Source organism: Schistocerca cancellata, chromosome 5 (genome assembly GCF_023864275.1).
Source record: "Schistocerca cancellata isolate TAMUIC-IGC-003103 chromosome 5, iqSchCanc2.1, whole genome shotgun sequence".
In the NCBI taxonomy this organism is placed as follows: domain Eukaryota; kingdom Metazoa; phylum Arthropoda; class Insecta; order Orthoptera; family Acrididae; genus Schistocerca; species Schistocerca cancellata.
This window is the reverse complement of record NC_064630.1, coordinates 104234044-104254753: the sequence shown is the minus strand read 5'-3', so window position 1 is coordinate 104254753 and position 20710 is coordinate 104234044. Positions and strand designations below refer to the sequence as shown.

General features: G+C 40.8%; 1 protein-coding gene across 2 annotated transcripts in view; it reads right to left on the bottom strand.

Annotated features, from left to right (window-relative positions):
* Nucleotides 1-20710, bottom strand: part of LOC126187600 (ribosomal protein S6 kinase delta-1) — a 191245-nt gene that overhangs the window by 24871 nt on the left and 145664 nt on the right. The window contains exons 11-13 of one of the 2 annotated variants that reach the window (XM_049928787.1): nt 16942-17123; nt 1221-1431; nt 1045-1140 (exon numbers count right to left, since the gene is read on the bottom strand). In XM_049928787.1, coding sequence (XP_049784744.1) covers nt 1045-1140; nt 1221-1431; nt 16942-17123 — 489 coding nt within the window. Of the gene's footprint in view, nt 1-1044; nt 1141-1220; nt 1432-13371; nt 13474-16941; nt 17124-20710 lie in introns of those variants that run through there. The other variant, XM_049928788.1, reaches the window with a different exon arrangement.

Genomic DNA, 20710 nt, shown 5'->3' with positions numbered 1-20710 from the left:
CCCTAATGACCACTCTCCAGGCAAGAATTACTGCATTGCTGAGCCAGGCCAATCTACCTGCCCTACACAATGGGTACACACAGTTCATGTGAGTTGACCTGCACTTCCACATAAATCTGTGACAGTTTCTTCAAAAGAGATAATTAAAAATTAAATGGAATTCTTCCAAAGGTTATAACTGCACTAGTTATACTCTGTGGCAAACCCAGTGGTCATCATTTTTCACCTGTTACGAGCAAAGACATTACAGTGGCACCATGAGCACAGAACATAGGGTCAAGGATTATTGACCAGTGGCACCTCACGTGATATTTTCAGACCTTCTTTCTGATTATACGCTACTATCACTGGAATAACTACCTTAAATGTCACCCACACATTAATTTACATATCCAACCTACTGTTTGAGATCCTACCCCCCCGAAAACATCCAGTAAGCCTCTACAAGTTGACCGACTGGTGCATAACAACAGCCAAATGTAGGTCATCGGACACTGTTCCAGACAGTTCCTAATGGCACACAAATGCACCCTCTTCTACAAAGTCAGTCTGGAGCAGATGAATTTAAAAATCCTGGGCAGTCTGTGCTGGTCTGCGCCATACTGACATTGATGCCACCAGTCCCATCGCTGGACCTCGAACCTTTATCCGGCCCCTGAGCATCTTAGTACTCACACAGCTCGGCATTCTACCAGCTTCATGGAACTACGATGCATAGGACCCAGTGATCCCCATCTTTGCAGGGGTATCAAAGGAGGGATTCCTCGGCCCAAACCACAGGAGGTGGGTTGCAGCATGGCCTGGTCAGAGCGACATCCATATTCAATGGGCCAACAATGCTCAGCATTATCAACTATGAGACCAGGATAGAAGTTTGCTTTCTGGGAGATGCAGTATCAGCATATTTGCGTCACTCACCATCTATGCTAGCAGTTGTTGAAATTGCTGGGAATCCACTTTGCTTTGCTGAGTAATAAGTACTTTGATCCACTGGCAAATGGGTACATACCAATGGCACTTTCAGTGACAAGACAGTGTGCTTACCTCTGTTAGAATTTCTACTGCTTCCTTTGAAACATAATCTGGAACATTTAAGACTGTGTGACTCTGAATTCCTGCTGGATGACAAGAAGCTAGTGCCTGTAACAAAAACATATACTCTCAGTAGACTGTAAATCTTTTTTGTTTGTTTACAGACCAAATTATGGCTGAAGTTCTACCTTTCCTGTCAGTAAGTCGAAAAGGATAGCACCGAAGCTCCACCAATCAGCAGCTGGTGTCACTGGAAATATGGATTTTACTTCAGGTGCACAGTACAAGGAGTTCACAGCTTCTTCATTAATAACAGAATCAACTGCTCCCAACTGGCACATATATGATACCAATAGAGAGCCTCTTTCTCCCAACAGTATGTTATCTGGATGCAAATCCCTGAAAAATTGAAAAATTATTGTGCTGATTTACAGAGAAAGGAGCTTTCTGTAGTTTAAATCAAATAGCTAGGATTAAAATTAAAAAATGTTGAAACACAGGTAATTTAATTTAGTCAAAGTTGTATTTCTTTACATCCAGAATCAGATGCCTGGAGAAATAGCTTACACGTCAATATATTAACATACATCAGTAAAGCTCACAATCTTACATGCCGCAGACTAGAGTTGAAAACCTGACAAAACAAAAAAGAGAAATTTTGTAAAGAAAACACAACAGTGCAAAACATCACAAAGTAAGAGGAATCTTGAGGGTAAGCACAGAATCATTTCTCCCAGCAGATAAAAGCCACTCCATTATTTATAACCATTGATTCTAATCACACATTCCAAATCAGTACTGATTAATTGTCTAACTTACTGATGGCCAGAAAACTTCTATTGTGTTCAAACAACAAAGCAATCTGAATGTTGACAACAAAACTTAGTGAAGTACATTACACATATTATTAAACAATAAAATTTGCTAATTACACTGAACAGTCAAAAGAGTAAGAGATCATTCAAATTTACTTTATTAATTAAGGTCATTCCATGCCAAGTAGTGTAGATGTTCCTGCATGACCATCACAGATTTTTCTGAAATTTTGTGTGAACACCTGCATACATTCCCAATAAACACTGGTATAGGTTCACAATCACCAGTCCAATTCTTTCAGAGATATAGTCATGTGTTCAACGGCATACACAGCTATTAACAGTGCATCCCTGAGATTTCAGAAAATTTGAGACCCAATATCTCTGGCAATATTTTGTTGAAATAAACAGAACTATGCCATATTGTATAACTATTTGCACTCTCTTAATTTAAACCATAAAAAAGATTGCTTAACCAATTTCATATGAATACAAGCAAACCTACTGGAGGATCGACTCTGTTTTAGAAGCCTAAATGCGATTTTATTTTCTACCACACAGCCGAGAACCAAACTACTATCATTTTTAACCGCAAAGAAAGGTATTTTTTAAAGAATGGGCTCTCCCATAGTACTAGCTTCCCATTTAATCAAAATACGGCCTCTTCATAGGTGGCCCATACTATTGCTGCCCTGAAGCAGGCTGAATCTGATAACCCCACAAAATACTCCATCTCGCAAAAGCTGCAAAAGACGTTACACTAGAACTTGGCACAATAAATAATCAAAATCAAAAACTGTACAATCTCCACAAGAAGTATGTCCATTTTGCGTGGTATTATTAGGAAGCTTCAGGAAAACCAAGACATCATTGTGTGGGTAGACAAGGCCGATTATGTATAGAAAGCACAGGACTTCTTTTACACCCCATTTTAAACCTCACAGTTAATTTCGTTGCAGAAATTGCGATGACTATTAAAGAAATACATGTTTTATTCACCCCATTTCTTAAAGAACTTTGGTACCAAAGGAGCTGAGAATGTCCAGTTTGAGAGGTGTGGTGATGCTTCATACCACTCCTTTAGGGCCATTAATTAACACTATTAATGCCCGAGGTCATTAAATGACTAAGGAACTGCAAAGTTTCATCAGTAAGCATTATTTTTTTTCCATATACAAATATCCCTACCAAAGAGTTGATTTCTATCACTGAATTCAACTTGTGGCGATAGTCTTGCCCAAATTCACAAAAAAATTAATGAATTATTTGTTTACTCAGAACTGTTGTGGATCATAGCTACTTTGCCTTCAAAGACACTGTATATGGATAAACTGAGGTTTAGCATGGGATCTCCCATTGCCAGTACAATAGCCCACATTTAAATCAATCACATTTAACATCAGCTTCCCCCCCCCCCCCCCCCCGCCTCTTCCCCCCCCCCCCCCCCCCAACCAACCTCCACCTCCTAGACTGGTAAGTTACAAAAGATATGTCAATGACATCATACCTTTGTATGATGGGATCGATGCCCAGCTGCAACAAGTCTAATAAAATTCACCCCAAGATTCAGTGTACTACAGAACACCGTTCTGGCTTTACACATTCATTATTAGGTTTGGAAATTATGATACAGGACAGTAAAGTTCATGACTGGTGCTATTATTCATTGCTCCTCAGTTGATCCGAAGCAGCAAAAAATTACTGCTCTTCATGAAATGCTTTACCTTGCAATTAGGTTCCCTCTCTCACAACAAAACTACACTACTGATCAAAAGTATCCGGACACCCCAGAAACATATGTTTTTCATATTAGATGCACTGAGCTGCCACCTACAGCCAGGTACTCCATATCAGTGACCTCAGTAGTCATTAGACATCAGGAGAGAGCAGAATAGGGTGCTCCGTGGAACTCACAGACATCAAACGTGGTCAGCTGATTGGGTGCCACATGTGTCATACATCTGTACATGAGATTTCCACACTCTTAAACATTCCTAGGTCCACTGTTTCCGATGTGATAATGAAGTGGAAATGTGAAGGGACACATACAGCACAAAACTGTACAGGCTGGCCTCGTCTGCTGACTGACAGAGACCGCCGATAGTTGAAGAGGATTGTAATGTGTAATATGCAAACATCTATCAAGACCATCATACAGGAATTCCAAACTGCATCAGGACAGTGAGAAAATTTGGATTTCATGGTCGAGCAGCTGCTCATAAGTCGCACATCATGCCAGTAAATGCCTAATGACACCTTGCTTGGTGTAAGGAGCATAAACATTGGACGACTTAACAGTGGAAAAACGTTGTATGGAGTGATGAATCACAGTACACAGTGTGGCGATCTGATGGCAGGGTGTGGGTATGGTGGACGCCCGGTGAACATCATCTGCCAGCATGTTTAGTGCCAAAAGTAAAATTCGGAGGTGGTGTTATGGTGTGGTTGTGTTTTTCATGGAGAGGGCTTGCAACCCTTGTTGTTTTGCATGGCACTATTACAGCACAGGCCTACATTGATGTTTTAAGCACCTTCTTGCTTCCCACTGTTTAAGAGAATTTGGGGATGGTGATTGCATCTTTCAACACGATTGAGCACCTGTTCATAATGCATGGCCTGTGGCAGAGCGATTACACAACACTAACATCCCTGTCATGGACTGGCCTGCACAGAGTTCTGACCTGAATCCTACAGAACACCTTTGGGATGTTTTGGAATGCCTACTTCATGCCATGCCTCACTGACCAATATCGATGCCTCTCCTCAGCGCAGCACTCCGTGACGAATGGGCTGCCATTCCCCAAAAAAATCTTCCAGCACCTGATTGAACATATGCCTGTGAGAGTGGAAGTTTTCATCAAGGATAAAGGTTGGCCAACACAATATTGAATTCCAACATTACCGATGGAGGGCGCCACAAACTTGTAAGTCATTTTCAGCCAGGTGTCCAGATACTATTGATCACACAGTGCACCAGCGTAAATTGGATGTCGTTAAATTTATAGCACATGCTAATGGTTACCAGCTGAACATTGTTGATGATGTTCACCTGCAAATTGAATCTAACATTGCTTCTAATGCTTGGTACCAGTTTACCCTGTCATCTAATAGAGATGATAATTCTTAAAAAACATAAATAAATGAATAAAAATAATTTTGCAGGATCCCATATGTGGCTGTTATACCCAATAGGAGCAGCAAGTGGCTTAGAAAAGAGGGTAGTATAGCTGGCTTCTATATCCTCAATAAGGTCAGGCACCTATTAAAGCACCACGAAACCAGAGCAGACAATTGCTATGTACAATTGGGGATCTACTGCATTCAGGGTAGTGAGTGTCCTTCCGCCTACATAGGCCAAACTGGCTGCTCCTTTAGCATACAGCTCAGAGAGCATCAGGACATTAGTAATTCTAAATCCACCCTCACTAACCACCTGAAAGATGACAATCGTTCCAATTCAGATATAAACACGGTTGTAGCAGTTTACATATTTAATGCAAGTGCCCAGTTTTAAATGTTTCAGAAGAAACAGAAATTATCCGCAGCATTGACCATGATCCATCGAGCTTCTTGAATGAACAAATTTTGCGGAAGCGCACAGCTCTTTTGAATAACTTTTCTTTATTGAAGCAGCATCCAACTTCACTCACCTTCTCTCTCTGGCTTCTGATTACTGTACGTTACATATGTATACTTCTAAACTGTGTCAATGTTTTTACCATTGCTCTGGTGGCCCTTAATTAGGCTTAGCTATTATACGGCGTATAACTGTTTCCTATAGTGAGGACTTCAAGGTCCACCATGTTTCTATTTCACATAACTATCAAATGTCCTCTTTTAGTAGAAGATTACATATTTTTAATTTTTTATCCTATGAATACTGAGCGTTATTGTGCATCATTATATGTGTCCTCACTAAATTAAAATTTGCCTGTGATTCATGATGTAAAATTTGTCTCACGTTTTATCTTACATAAGCCTTTTTGAGTTGCCACCTTTTAGTAAGCAGTTTTTGAATTGTTCCAACTTTTAATGTGTCCCTTTAGTGATAATGTTTAGCTACCTTCCATTTTGTTTATTAGCGAGATGTTTTTTAATAAGAGTGATGCATGGGTATGTTCTTTCAACTCTTGATGGTGGCACATTATTCTACATCACCTTACGTGTCCTCACTGAATAAAAATGTGCATGTCACTCATGGAATGGGGAGAACATTTTTTTTATTGCGTTTTAGGGTTTAAGTCACCAGATTTTAGTTAAGAGTTTTACTACAGTTCTGTATTACCTCTGTTCAATACATTCCTGTATTCAATTTGTTCCTTTACCAATCATAACATACTTTTAAAGCTTTTCATGCAACTTTCTTGTAATGTTTCTTTCCCTTTTTGCATGTGAATCAAATTGTGAAGGGTCAGGCTAGTTGGTTCCATGTTGCTCTTCTGATCAAAGGAAGTCAGTATTTTTGCTAACGTAGTTTACCAGTTTGCTTCCTCCTTCATGTGCACTACTCCATGCTCCATGCTCTGTGCTTGCTTGTGGTACACTGCATCCTATACTCATCCACTGTGGTGCTTGGGGTCAAAGTGTAAGTATCCAGTTGTTCATTGCATATTTCTTTACCCAGACAGTTGTCCGTCACATTGTCTGATGTCACTTTGGCACTTACTTAGCTTTTACCACACCTAGCCCCAACTGCTGGTTTCCAAAATGTTGTATGGCACTTCTTTTTTGTTCTCTCGTATGTACTACTGCATGCAGAAATTATTATTAGCTTTGGGCTGTTGTTCATTTTCAGTATCACGATGATAGGCATGAAATGAGCCTGAAACCGGTCATGGTTTCAGTACTGGAAAATAAAAAGAATCATACAACTGAAATGGTATTTCAGCTTTTTATATCTCCAGAAGTAATTGCAGGATAAACCTGAAACATTGCACATAATTACTTACCAATACAAGGTCCTCAAATATAGAATTTCATTCTCTTACTGCATTCCAAAAGGTTAGAAATTGAAGGGAAAGTTGATGATATTTGCAAAAACCCCAAGAATGGTTATTTTTAGCGTACTTTTACACAACAGCGTCTTCTGAAAACTCTTTTAAACTATTTTCATTAAAAAGACGGTGCTCTAAACTATCTAGAAAATTTGATTTCCTTTTCCAAAGCGAACACATAAGGCCCTGAAAAATGATAAAAGTGAAGGGGCATTGAAAATATGCCTGTATTCCACTCATACTCAAATTAAATATGACATGTTCTACGCTTATTTACTCTCTGGGGATCGTAATATTGAAAGTCCCGATGACTAGGAAGTGACTCCGAGTCAGAAGAACTCAAAAACTTCAAAAAAGAGGTGTCTTTGTCACAAATAATCATGACATATTTCAGCCTTTCTTCTCCAAGAGAATCAAAATGATTGAAAACTTCAAAATTTCACTGTGCATTACCAGGGCACTGGACATCATGCCAGTAAACCATAATGGCTGAAAAACACATATAAACTGCCTTCAAGTTTTATACCATTGTCACGTTGTGTGAATTTTGACGAAGTTAGTAGCAGTCTGCCCAAAATATTTTTTTGGAAAGGATCCATGCTGTACACAATTTTGAGCTTGTCTTTTTATTGTTGAATGCTATTGACATGCTAGCTTAATTCATGTTCAAAGTATAGTATATTTTGTCTTCACACAGTGTGCAGTTTTTGTGGAACACTAGTGTACTTACGAAAAATGTATAAATGTATTGTTGGGCTCTTTGGCAGTTTAACCACTACTGGTTTTCTTCAAGGTGAGAAAATCAGCATCCCCATTGCCTTAGGTGCCATGCCAGATAGATGTGCACCAGCATCCCAGGCACGATGATACATTTCTTTCAAGTGTCAGAGGTCTCTTTTAGGATCCTAAGATTATGTTTACTTCAGACTACTTTATCTTTTACAGGTTTCTTTATATTGTTATAGAACATCATGAGGAAAAATATACTACCCAACAGAAAATTTAAGTGGTGGTGTTTGAATAACTGCAATTATGTGATGTTATAGAACACATGGCCAATAAAATTAATTTGCTAGGCAATGTGAGTGCATAAGGCTTATTAAAGCATTCTTCTGCTCAGTGGAAGTCTCTCAGATATTTCCAAGCCAACTCTTTTTCATAAATGCTTGCAGCATATTGTCCTCATTGGAGGTTCAACCTATTTTGCTTCTGTACAGGCATTTAAATTTGTTTTCACCAACAAAGAAGAAATTGAGCAAAATAAAGCATTACAAGCAGAGAGGTTTGAGCACAGGCATACTCAAGCAGGAACTAGAGAAAATCATAATTTTTTGCCAACTGATGAAACAATAATTCAGGTCATCAGAGTTTTAAATGCTGCATCATCATTTATGGCTAAAATTAGTGACAATAGTGAAGGAGATACAGTAACACAACAGTTATACACTTCAACATCACAGTTATTCAAGCACCATGAATGATGATGTCAGGTCAGCAATATAGTTATCCTCATGACATTCTACTGCAGATGAATGAAATCTATAAAAATATGAACTAGTTTGCAGTAAATGTACACTAAGGATCCTAAAAGAGACTTCTTATAGCATTGGCCTCTAATAAAGCAATGTATCATCAGGGTTGGAAATGTGAGTACAAAAACCAGGCTTGGGAACCTGTTTTACAGAAACCCATCCTTGTCTGCTGTTGCACAGCTATCTGGCACAGCTTCTATGCTGATGGGGATGCAGGCTTCCTCATGTTGAAAGAAATCAGCACTGTTTAAACCACGAAGGATCATAGCAAGACATTCATACAATTTTCGTCAGTACACTAATGTTCCACAAAAGCTGCAACCTACACAAACAAAAAATATGCTGTACTCAAAACTAGATTTAAACTAGCACATTAATATCATTGCACAATAAATAGATATACATAAAATTCTCTCTAACATGAATCCTTTCCAAAAATATTATGCAGACTACTATTAACTTCTGTTGCGGCCACATTTAGTAAGCGTTGCTTCACGCAGTGGTAAATGGCAAAACAGAGGCAGCCGGCGATCGCGGCATTGCAAAGTAAGCGCGACACAGATAGCTTTGCTGACAGTTGCAGCCTACCAACAAGCTGACGCAAGGACACACACAGACCGAGCGCCACGCAAACCCCGGAGAATGCTGAGAAAGGAGAAGTGAGGCTGCAATATACTGCGGGAGTAATAACAAGAAGGTGCCACCGAGGGTAAAAAACATCCTCCTGCCGGATATAAACAGTGGAGCGCAGGCAGCAACAGGCAGAAGCCATTAGGAAGCAGTTCGGATCTGAGGACGGACGTGGTCCATGTCCGAATGTTCAATCTTCGTAGGTGACGATTCTAGAAGTCTGTTCCAGCTCGCAGGAGTCATCCGTTTGCCACCAGATGTCAATTTCGGCTCTGGGGATCAGCCCGAGTTCGGTCGGCACCATGGCTGACTAACTACAACAAGAACTTCCAGCAGGACTGGCCGCAGTGCAGTCTTGGTCACAGGCGCCGCCAGGGACTGACGCCCGGACTTCAAGGCAACCCGGCCACGGCGCGTGGTCTGTCCATGACGGGACCTCGCGGACATTGCGATTGATGGCTTCCCAGCCGCCGGTGCAGCCAGCATTGGCAGCTGACCTCATGGCTCCGTGGGCAAGCGGCGACGAGTTCATCTCAACCACAGGGCATCCTGACTTCAGCGGAGCACTGGTGGCCTGAGGCTCTGAGTGCAATCGGCGGCGTGCGTTGCACGCATTGTCGGAGAATCTACACAGCAGCAGCCAGGCGGAGAGATCCGCAGGGTTGGGCAGCGACGACGAGGGAGAAATTGTAAAGAAAGTTCAATAAATAATTGTAAAACTCCACGCTGTCTCAGTCTTTGGCGCGGCCACTGTGTCTGCTGCTAACAACTGGTGCCATAGCCGTAACAAGTGGTGTCAGGTGCACACACGCCATGACTTTGACTAGCACCGTGTGAAACAACCGAGAAACACTGAATAGGGTGAGTCCAGCAACTGCCTTCTCTCTATGTTTTCTGTGTAGTTAGACATGTCGAGAGTAACGTTAAGGGATGTGAGAGTGTCATTTGAAAGGCCTAGCAGCCCTGTAGACTTATCGCAGTTTCGTGGGAATGATAGTCACGTTAACTTAGTACCATCTAAAGGTGTAGTGTGTTGATTAACAGGTCACGTCGCTCCTTGCGATAAATTTGTACCAAGCACTTGTGATGTGTGTGGCTTCTATGGTCATGTAACGGGGCAATGTGGTAAGTCTAGATGGCTTGCCATTAGACGTGCTAGGAATTAACTTGCTTCTGGGTAATACAATTTTATTTTTGTGAGGTGAGGTATGTCACACGGAAAATACCAGACACATGGGACAAGTGACGCCGTAGTCGCATTGACAAAGCAAGTTAAGAAACTGACTGAAGAAAATAAGTTGCAAAAGAGCAGCACTTGCAGAGAATAGAGCAACAACTGGAAGATGGGATAATCCAGCACAGTAATAATCCTTGGCCTAGTAGCGTGGTCCTAGTTCCGAAGAAGACACTGGACGGGTGAAAAAAATTTCGCTTTTGTTGGGATTACAGACATTTGAATGAATGGACAGTAGTGGACGTATATCTGATTCCGAATATCACAGATATGTTAGACACCCTAGGACAGTGCAAATTTTTGTCCACTATGGATTTGCGAAGCGGTTATCACCAGATTGAAGTATGTCCGGAGGACAGGCCAAAAACAGCATTTATGATGCATTGCGGTCACTTCAAGTATAAAAGAATGCCATTTGGACTAAAAAACGCCCCAGCAACATTTCAGAGGTTGTTGGATGGCGTCCTTTCGGGTTGAAACCGAAAAAATGCATGGTGTATCTGGATGACATTATAGTTTTTTCAAGAGATATAGAGCAGCATGTGGAACGGTTAGAGGAGGTGTTTAAAAGATTAGAGGCAGCACGGCTAACATTAAGTTTGGACAAATGTCATTTTGCACAAGCACAAGTAAATTATCTTGGGCATGTTATCAGTCAGGACAGGGTATGGACAGATCCTTGTCTCACTTCTGCAGTATGAGATTTTCCGGTTACGCAAACGGTTAAACAACTGCAGTCATATATTGGTCTTGCGAGCTATTATCGAAAATTTGTACAGGGGTTTGCAGAAATAGCGAGGCCACTTACTAAGTTGCTAAGAAAAGGTGTTACCTTCCAGTGGACATCAGAGTGCAAGAAAGCATTTCAAGAGTTGAAACAGATACTGACATCAAATCCAGTTTTGAAGTTTCCAGACTTTTCGAAGGAGTTTATACTACAATGTGATGTGTCTAATCACACTCTTGGGGTTGTACTTGGGCAAGACATTGATGGCAAAGAACATCCGATTGTGTTCGCGTCTTGTCAACTTAACAATTGTGTACCACACGCACAGCGTGCAGAATTGAGCCGTGAAAAGATTCAGCTTCAAAGATTACCGAGGCAGACAGACCTTTTCAACAAATCGTAATTGATATATTAAGCGCATTTAATAGGAGTGCAGCAGGGAATAAGTATGTGTTAACAGTGATTGACCACTTTTCTAGGTATTTAGTCTTGGTCGCATTACCAGATCAAAAAGCAAGTACAGTGGAACAAGCTTTAGTTAATAAATGGTTACTCAGGTATGGGATACCTCAGTCCTTAATCTCGGATCAAGGTACTAATTTCACGTCTGATCTGATGAAGCAACTGTGTAAGTTACTGAAGGTAAAGAAACTATGGACTAGTCCATTCCATCCGCAAGCAAACGGAAGAACGGAGAGAGTGCAACGGACGAACGGAGAGAGTGCATCACATGAACGCTAAGATGTTGAGTCACTATGTAAATAGTCAACACACCAACTGGGATGTGTACTTGCAATTCGTAACCAGTGCGTGTAATAGTAAGGTACATATATTGACAGGATTGTCGCCGTACGAAGTGGTGTATGGGCAGAAGATGCCATCACGTTTTGACATGCTTCGTCCAAGGCTGGGAGCGGAGGGCAAGCATGTAAGGCAATTTGCAAAAACCATTAAGGAAGTATGGCAGTGTGTGTGTGTGTGTGTGTGTGTGTGGCATCTATTTTTGACAAAGTCCTTTATTTGTGACAGTCTTTTTGTTGTGCCTATCTGCGACTCAGCATCTGCGCTATATGATGAGTAACAACTTTCCTTTTCATAGTATAATTCAAATAAAGTAATAGATGGCACTGTCTCCAATACAAAATGTGTGTGTGTGTGTGTGTGTGTGTGTGTGTGTGTGTGTGTGTATTGTCTGTTTTTGACAAAGGCCTTACGGGCTGAAAGGTTTATTTGTGACAGTCATTTTGTTGTGCCTACTTGTGACAGGATCTCCACTATATGGTGAGTAGCAACTTTCCTATTTATAATATTGTTACATTCCATCCTCGATTTTCCATTGTTTGATTATTTGAATTATTGTTTTCTGCATGATAAATACCTATGTGTGTGGCATCATATAACTAAGTAAACTATTCCCAAACAATTTCCATAAATTGCTCAAAAGACTAATGTATTTTGTAGTTCTTACTTGTATGAGTTGGTACAACTGGAGCAGTTTAATGGCATAGTTTACAATATAAACCGTAATTCTTGAATTACCACACATCCTGATATACCAACTTAGTGTACATGTACAGTCACTGCATTTAACATGAAAGAGTTTATATTTAACTAGAATAATGGCACTCTTCTGAAGAAGAAGCACAACAAAGATTTAATGTCACACTGACAACAAGGTCATTAGAGAAACAACACACTCCCAGCCTGTCAAAAGATGGAAGAGGAAATCAATCATTTACTTTTTCAAAAGAACCAATCAGGCTTTTGCATTAAGTGATTAAGGGAAACAACAGAAAGCCTAAATGTGGATTGTCTTATGGGAATATGACATTGAGTTAGTATTCTACCATTGTCACCTTGATCAAGTATTCTGAACTAAAATTACCACCACAGAGCAGTTTTTGACAGCCTTTGCCACATTACGTTACCGAGGCACCCTTTTGAATGGCCATGTTGTGTCTACAAACTAGAGGTCAACATGATGTAAATGAAGTTTCAACTTCAATTTTCAAATTTCAATTTTTTTCCACTTGTAACATGTAATTGTACAGGTGTAGGCAATGTCAATAACATATAATTACAGCATAATTTGTGTACATAGACAATGTTTTTTATATTATTCTACAATTAATTCACACATTAGGTCAATAGTTCAGATCACAGTGAACAGCTGTTTTCACATGCAATTTAATAGTACACTTACCGCCAAGACATGATTGTTACTGAAACTGTTATTCACGTCTCCAGTCACAATCTTTACGCTCATTTGGTAGAAAATTATGAAAAATAATTCCTTTAGGATGTGAGCACAAATATTTCTTTTATTTTCTTCCTCGTATAAGTGTGCATTCTTGTTATCACAGGGTGGGAAAGAAGTTTATGCACTGCACTGTAGCACTGTTACTTTTTTTTTAAGCACAGTAAGACTGTTGAGTTGTTCTACATGCCACAGCAGCAGTTACTGAGCATGGCCACAGATGACTGGTTCTTGCATGACCACACGAGTAATCTTGTGAACAAAGACGTGATTGTTGCTTCAGAGATTGCCATGATTGATATAATAACCAGACAACAATCACAGGACTGACTCATACAGACACTAGTTTCCAACATAATCAATTGCAACTGTTTTTGTACAATTCAAACCTATATTTGTTGTCTAGTTAAATAAAAGAAAAATAACATGAGAGCAATTCTTTTATTATTAGGCTATACACAGAGAAGAACCTTTGAAAATACAAATGGACAGGAAAAACAAAACAGATGAGGTCATAAGTGTCCAAATAATAAATTAACAAAGACTGATTTCTGAGTAAATCATTCCATGGTTCTTGAAGTTGGGGACACATACGATCATAAGCAGCATTAGGACTAACGACAGTGGACCTGGAGCTCTAGTTAATAACTGGAGAGAGATGGAATGAAAATTAGAATGATGCACTCTTGTAAGAGGTTCCTTGGTTCAAAGTGTCTAAGACAACTGGCGCCCACAATCAAAAATTAAATCTCCTCCATCATGTTGCTATACGGTGAATAGAATGTTTTCTACAGCCTGTGCTACATCTGCTAGAATGTTATACATTAAAATGTATAGATTTCAAAAACTGATACTGGGTTAGAAAGTGGCATAATGTCAGTGGGTTGTTGCCATGAATGCAATGTCGTGTGCAGTGGTCACGTAACAGCTGATTACAGCTGGAAAGATAGTTCCCACGAAGCCCTAGAGACAGTCCCACAGAGGGACCACCAGCATTTGTGCCAGAACAGCTGAATGTTCTTATGTACATTGAGATGATGAAAGTCACGGGATAGCAATATGCACATATACAGATGGCAGTAGCCTACTATCTCATATGCAAGGTATAAAAGGCCAATGCACTGGTAGAGCTATCATCAGTACTCAAGTGATTAATGTGAGAAGGTTTCCTATATGATTATGGCCACACAACAGCAATTATCAGACACTGAATGCAGAATGGTAGTTGGAGCTAGACATATGGGACATTCCATTTTGGAAATCATTAGGAATTTCAATTTTCTGAGAGTCACAGTTTCAACAGTGTGATAAGAATACCAAATTTCAGGCATTACCTCTCACCACGGACAACACAACCTTCAATTAATGACCAAGAGCAGTGTCATTTACGTAGAGTTGTTAGTGCTAACACACAAGCAACAGTGTGAAATAACTACATAAATCAATGTGGGATGTATCACGAATATATCCATTAGGAATGTATGGCAAAATTTGGCATTTATGGGCTATGACCGATGCGAGTGGGCAGGCGGCCAATGCAAGTGTCTTTGCTAATAGCACATCATCTGCACTGTCTCTCCTGGCTCATGACCATATGGGTTGGACGCTAGATGACTGGAAAACCATGGTCTGGTCAGATGATTCCCAAATTTCAGTTGGTAAGAGTTGATGGTAGGGTTCAAGTGTAGTGCATACCCCACAAAGCCATGGACTCAAGTTGTCAATAAGGTGAAGTGCAAGCTGGTGGGGACTCCAGAATTGTGTGCAATGTGTTTACAAGGAATGGAATGGATTCTCTGTTCCAACTGAACTGTTCAATGATTGGAAAGGTTTATATTCAGCTAATCGGAGACTTCATGTTCCCAAACAATGAAGGAATTTCTATGGATGAAAATGCACCATGTCACACACAGTTCACGATTGGGTTCAAGAACTTTCTGGACAATTCAAACGAATGATTAGCCAGCCAGATTGCCTGACATGAATTCCATCAAACCTTCATGGGACATAATCGAGAGGTCAGTTCATGCACAAAATTCTGCAATGTCAACACTTTCGCAATTATGGACACCTACAGAAACAGCATTGCTCAGTATTTCTGCAGGGAAATTGAAACAACTTGTTGAGTCCATGCCACATCAAGCTGCTGCACTAAGTGGGGCAAAATAAGGTCTGACACAATATTAGGAGGTATCCCATAACTTTTGTCACCTGAGGGTACAGCAACACTGAAACTGTATGGGGAGACAGAGTACCTAGAAGGCCTGGGTAGTAGAAATGCAGACTTGTAAGTAGCATCATGAGCCACATCCTTTATGGACAGGCACCCCAGGTGACACTGCCCAATTAGTTCAGTAGTGACACTCTGGGCATACATTGTGTGTGTGTGTGTGTGTGTGTGTGTGTGTGTGTGTGTGTGTGTGTGCGCGCAGTGACTGTATCCTGCCACCAGCATGTGTAGCATTTTGTGGAAGGTCACAATGCCATGGCAATTTCAGGAATAGATTACTGCTATAAACAATGAGCTGATTCCTAAGTTTCTGTTTATATGTTGTCAACATTTGTCCTTGGTGGAATCAACAACAGTCACAACACTCCATCAGTGGCAAGTGAAAATATTGCTGTGAACAGTAATTTTCAGTGTAATTTCTCAATTAATAAATTTAGTAGTATTACAAGTGTAATTTACTTGGTAATAAAGGCTGGAATGTACGTCAGCATTTAGAAGCCCCTGCACACCCCTCAAAACCAGCAGTATGATACAGCAGTCGGACCTGTCCTAGACAATTCGTCATAGCAGTTCTTTTAGTGGACCAGCAATATCACCTGAGGTTTCTTCATGTGGAAACTGGAGGTGTCATTTTGAAACACTACTTATGAAGGTAAATTGAAAATAAAATATAAGAAGCAATGATTTCATAATTTATCATCACTCTGTCATACACACACAAACAATCTCAAATAGATTTATCCTGGGAACAAGGGATGATGGAACATATAACTTTACATGATATTTGTTGAGCTTGTGTGAATGTGTGAGAGTTTTTCACTTGTGAAAAAGGACTTCGTCTGAAAATTGAAATATTTTTAGTAGCCATCTTCGATGTGCCTGCCTGCAACTCAATGCCTCCTGTATGTGGTGAGTAGCAGTCTATGTTTTCCACCTTGTTGCTTATAGCAGTAACCTATTCATGAAATTCCCATGGCATTGTGTCCTTCCTCAAAGTGCTACACAATTTGGTGGTAGGATACAAGTGCTGCACATACACACATTGCATGCCCAGAGTAGCTCCATTGAATTAATTCAACAGTCTCACCTGGGGTGCCTGCCTATCGAGAATGTGATTAGTGATGCTACGGTAAGTTTTAATTTCTACTACCCAGACCTTCTGGGTACACCATCTCCCCACACAATTTCAGTGTTGCTGTAGAATGAGGTGACAGAAGTCATGGGATACCTCCTAATATTGCGTCGGACCTTCTTTTGCTGTCTATGCTTTCCACCTTGTTGTTTATATGATGCTTTCCCTTCATAATTGTCCCTATTATTATCTTTTCAATTTATGCCTTTTTCCTTGAGAAACTCCAAAAACAAACAGTAAGAGAATTCATACAGGAGCCCCTCTTAACCAAACGTGACACACGAATGCTGTGAGCAAACACCTAATGCAAAGTAACAGTACACAGACCAGAATTGCAAAGAATAAAAAAGATATTTACCTGCAGATAATTCCCCACTGATGCAATGATTCCAAGCAAAGAACTAACTGCGCAGCCCACTCACGAACTGTAGCTTCTGGCAGCAGTGGTCTATGACAATCATTCATTGAAAGAAATCTCGACCATTGATGACCTCGATCCAGACTACCAGACATGGTCCTTGCACGCCCTTCACACATATCCTGTGGAAAAATAGACAGTAAATATATTACTGAAATTATATACCACATATAGACATTTGTAACATTATCATTTTCACGGTGTCCTGCTTATGAATTACTCAACAGTGACAAGAGACACCATATCTCAAATTTTAAGCATTTCATACAGTGTACTGAATATGAAAAGGTAGTTTGTTTATTGGCACACGGGTTTCACTTCTTTTATTTGTGGAGCTCCTCAGTGGTCTGTAACACGTTTCTTTTTATACATATAGTACACATATTACGTGGTAGTTACAGTATGTTGCTATGTTACATTTTGTCATGCTTTTCTCTTGTTTTTTTAGGTCAGAATCAACTTTTGTAGCACAAATTTCATGATGTGAAATTATCGTTCAGTGTTACGATTTTCAGCGCTGTTAGCTCACGTGGGTAATCCTGCAGATATATACATTACTTCCACGCTCCAGTTAGCCAATTGCCGGCGTTCTTTCACCCACATTTCATTCAACACATTGCATACATCACTTGCACTTTTCCATTTTGTGGTCAACGTATGTTTGTTTTCAGTTTGTACTGTTGCCGACTGTTGTTATATGTTTATCTGTCATCTTTTGTTTGTGTTGTGTGTGTGTGTGTGTGTGTGTGTGTGGATTTGGTCATTGAAAACCTTCTTTTCCATTGCAATGGCTCTTTAAGTTGATTCTAACCTAAAAAACAAGAGAAAAATATGACAAAATGTAACACAGCAAAATACTGTAACTACTACATAATATGTTTATCATATGTATAAATAGAAATATATACTAAAGGCCACTGATGATGCTTCACAAATAAAAGAAGCAAAACTTGTATGGCAATAAACAAACTCTTCAATTAGCCACATAGATGGAACATACCTCCACAAACTTTAAAGCAACTATCCAAATATGGAAAACAGAAATAATGACAACTCTCTCTCTCTCTCTCTCTCTCTCTCTCGTGCACACACACACACACACACACACACACACACACTCACACACACACCAGGATATACTGAAGGTTGAGGCCAGAGGGTTACAGGAATGAAGGATATATTGTAGGGAGAGTTCCCATCAGTGCAATCTGGAGTTGGTAGTAATGATCCAGATGGCACAGGCTGTGAAACAGTCATTGAAGTGAAGCACACCATGTTTAGCAGTATGTCCAGCAAGTGGGTGGTCCAACTGTTTCGTGGCGAAAGTTTGCCATTGGCCATTCACGTCAGCAGACAGCTTATAGGTTGTCATACCCACATAGAAAGCAACACAGTGGTTGCAGCTTAGTTTGTAGATCACATAGCTGCTTTCACAGGTGGCCCTGCCTTTGATGGGGTAGGAGACCCCTGTTACAGGTCAGGTGTCAGTAGTAGTGCAAGAATGTATGGCAGAGGTCTTGCATCTAGGTTGATTGCAGGGATATGAGTCATGAAGCAAGTGGTTGGTTGCAGCAGTGGAACAGGGTTGAACAAGGATATTGTGTAGGTTCGGTGGGTGGCAGAATATCACTGTGGGAGAGGTCTCGGGAGGATAGTGGGTAGGATAATCCTCATTTCAGGGCATGACAAGAGGTAGTTGAAACCCTGGTAGAGAATGTAACACAGTCAAACCAGTTCCAAATGGTGCTGAGTCATGAGATGAGTGCTCCTTTGTGGCTAGACATTGGGTACATGAGATGTGGTAGGTGACTGGAAAGACAAGGCGCGGAAGATTTGTTGCCGGATAAGTTTGGGAGGGTAATTTCAGTCTATGAAGGCCTCAGTGAGACCCTTGATATATTTGGAGAAAGACTGCTTGTAACTACAGATGTGACAACCATGGGTCGTTAGGCTGTATGGAAGAGACTTGTTGGTACAGAATGGGCAGCAGCTGTCAAAGTGGAGGTATCACTAGACGTTGGTAGGTTTGATGAGGACAGAGGTACTGACGTAACCATCCTTGAGATAGAGGTCAGCATCAAAGAAGGTGACTTCTCGTGTTGAGGAAGGCCAGGTGAAGCAAATGGGGGAAGAGGTGCTGACATTCTGGAGGAATGTGTATAATGTGTCCTCACCCTCGGTCCATATACTGAAAATGTTGTTAATAAATGTGAAACACTTGAGGGGTTTAGGATTCTGCATGGTTAGAATAGATTCCTCTACATGACCCACAAATAGGTTGCCACAGGATGGTGCCATGGGTAAGCCCATTGCTGTAACATTGGGAATGGTAGTATTCAATAGCAGCAAGGCAATGGGTTTGTTTGGCTGATTTGGGGGAGGGGTCCAGACAGTGAGATCACCAGTCCCATTGGATTAGGGAAGGATGGGGACAAAAACTGGCCATACCCTTTTAAAGGAACCATCCTGGCATTTGCCTGAAGTGATTTAGGAAAATCATGGAAAATCTAAATCAAGATGGCCGGGCACGGGTTTGAACTGTCGTCCTCCCAAGTGTGATTCCAGTTTGCTGATCACTGCATCATCTCACTCTGCAAAGCCATGGACATTGGGGCTATTAGTATAAAGGGAAGATGGCATCTACAGAGACTAACGGGCCACCCGTTGGAAAAGGAATAGGAACTGTGGAGAGTCAGTGGAGGATGTGGTTGGTGTCTTTTTATATAGGAGGAAAGTTATGGGTAATAGGCTGAAAGTGTTAGTCCACAAGAGCAGAGATTCCCTCCGTGGGGGCACAGTAACTGGCAACAGTGGGGCATCATTTGTGGTTGAGTTTACGGACTTCAGGAAGCATGTAGTAGGTAAGAGTATGGTAAGTGCTGAAGGTAAGGTGAGAGCGAGACTCAGAGGAGAGGTTAAGGGATGGACCTCATGTGAAGAGGTGGTGGATACCCTGATGGATTTCTGGAATGAGGTCACTGTTGCAGGGCAGAAAATTGACATATCAGACAGCCCCTCGCAGTTCATGATAGTGACAGAGGCTTTGTCAGCCGGTGGGATTATAGTATCTGGATCAGTTATTAAGTATTTATATGGATATGGTGTCTGTTCTTTCGAACATGTTTGAAAGAACAGACACCATATCCATATAACTTTATAGTTCTGGCAATACCGGCCATGACCTTCTTCAACTATGCGGATGCACACATATTCCCGAAACTCTTAAGGGTCTCGGTAAGAGTGTCTTCCACGAGTAATGAGTGTGTTGGGGTGGGACACTACGAATGTAGTGCGTGGACATGCAAGGTGAGAATGTGGGTCTCGCGGGAGCCATGCGCGAGATAGTCCCTGCAGTCGCACTATCCTCTGTGCCCTCGGTGGCTCAAATGGATAGAGCGTCTGCCATGTAAGCAGGAGATCCCAGGTTTGAGTCCCAGTCGGGGCACACATTTTCACCTGTCCCTGTTGATATATATCAATGCCTGTCAGCAACTGAAGGTATTAATATAATACTAATTTAATTCAGTTTTTAAGTGGCGGAGTATGATTCTTTCTGTAGATTTGAGGTTGGTTTCCACATTGAGAGATTTAGCGGATCATGGTGAGTCGAGGTTTGAGGTTGGGAAATTCCTTAAAGCTAACAGTGGGTGATTTGGGGGTAGTAAGTGGTGGATCACAGTTAGATGGAGGAGTGAATCTGTTTGGATTG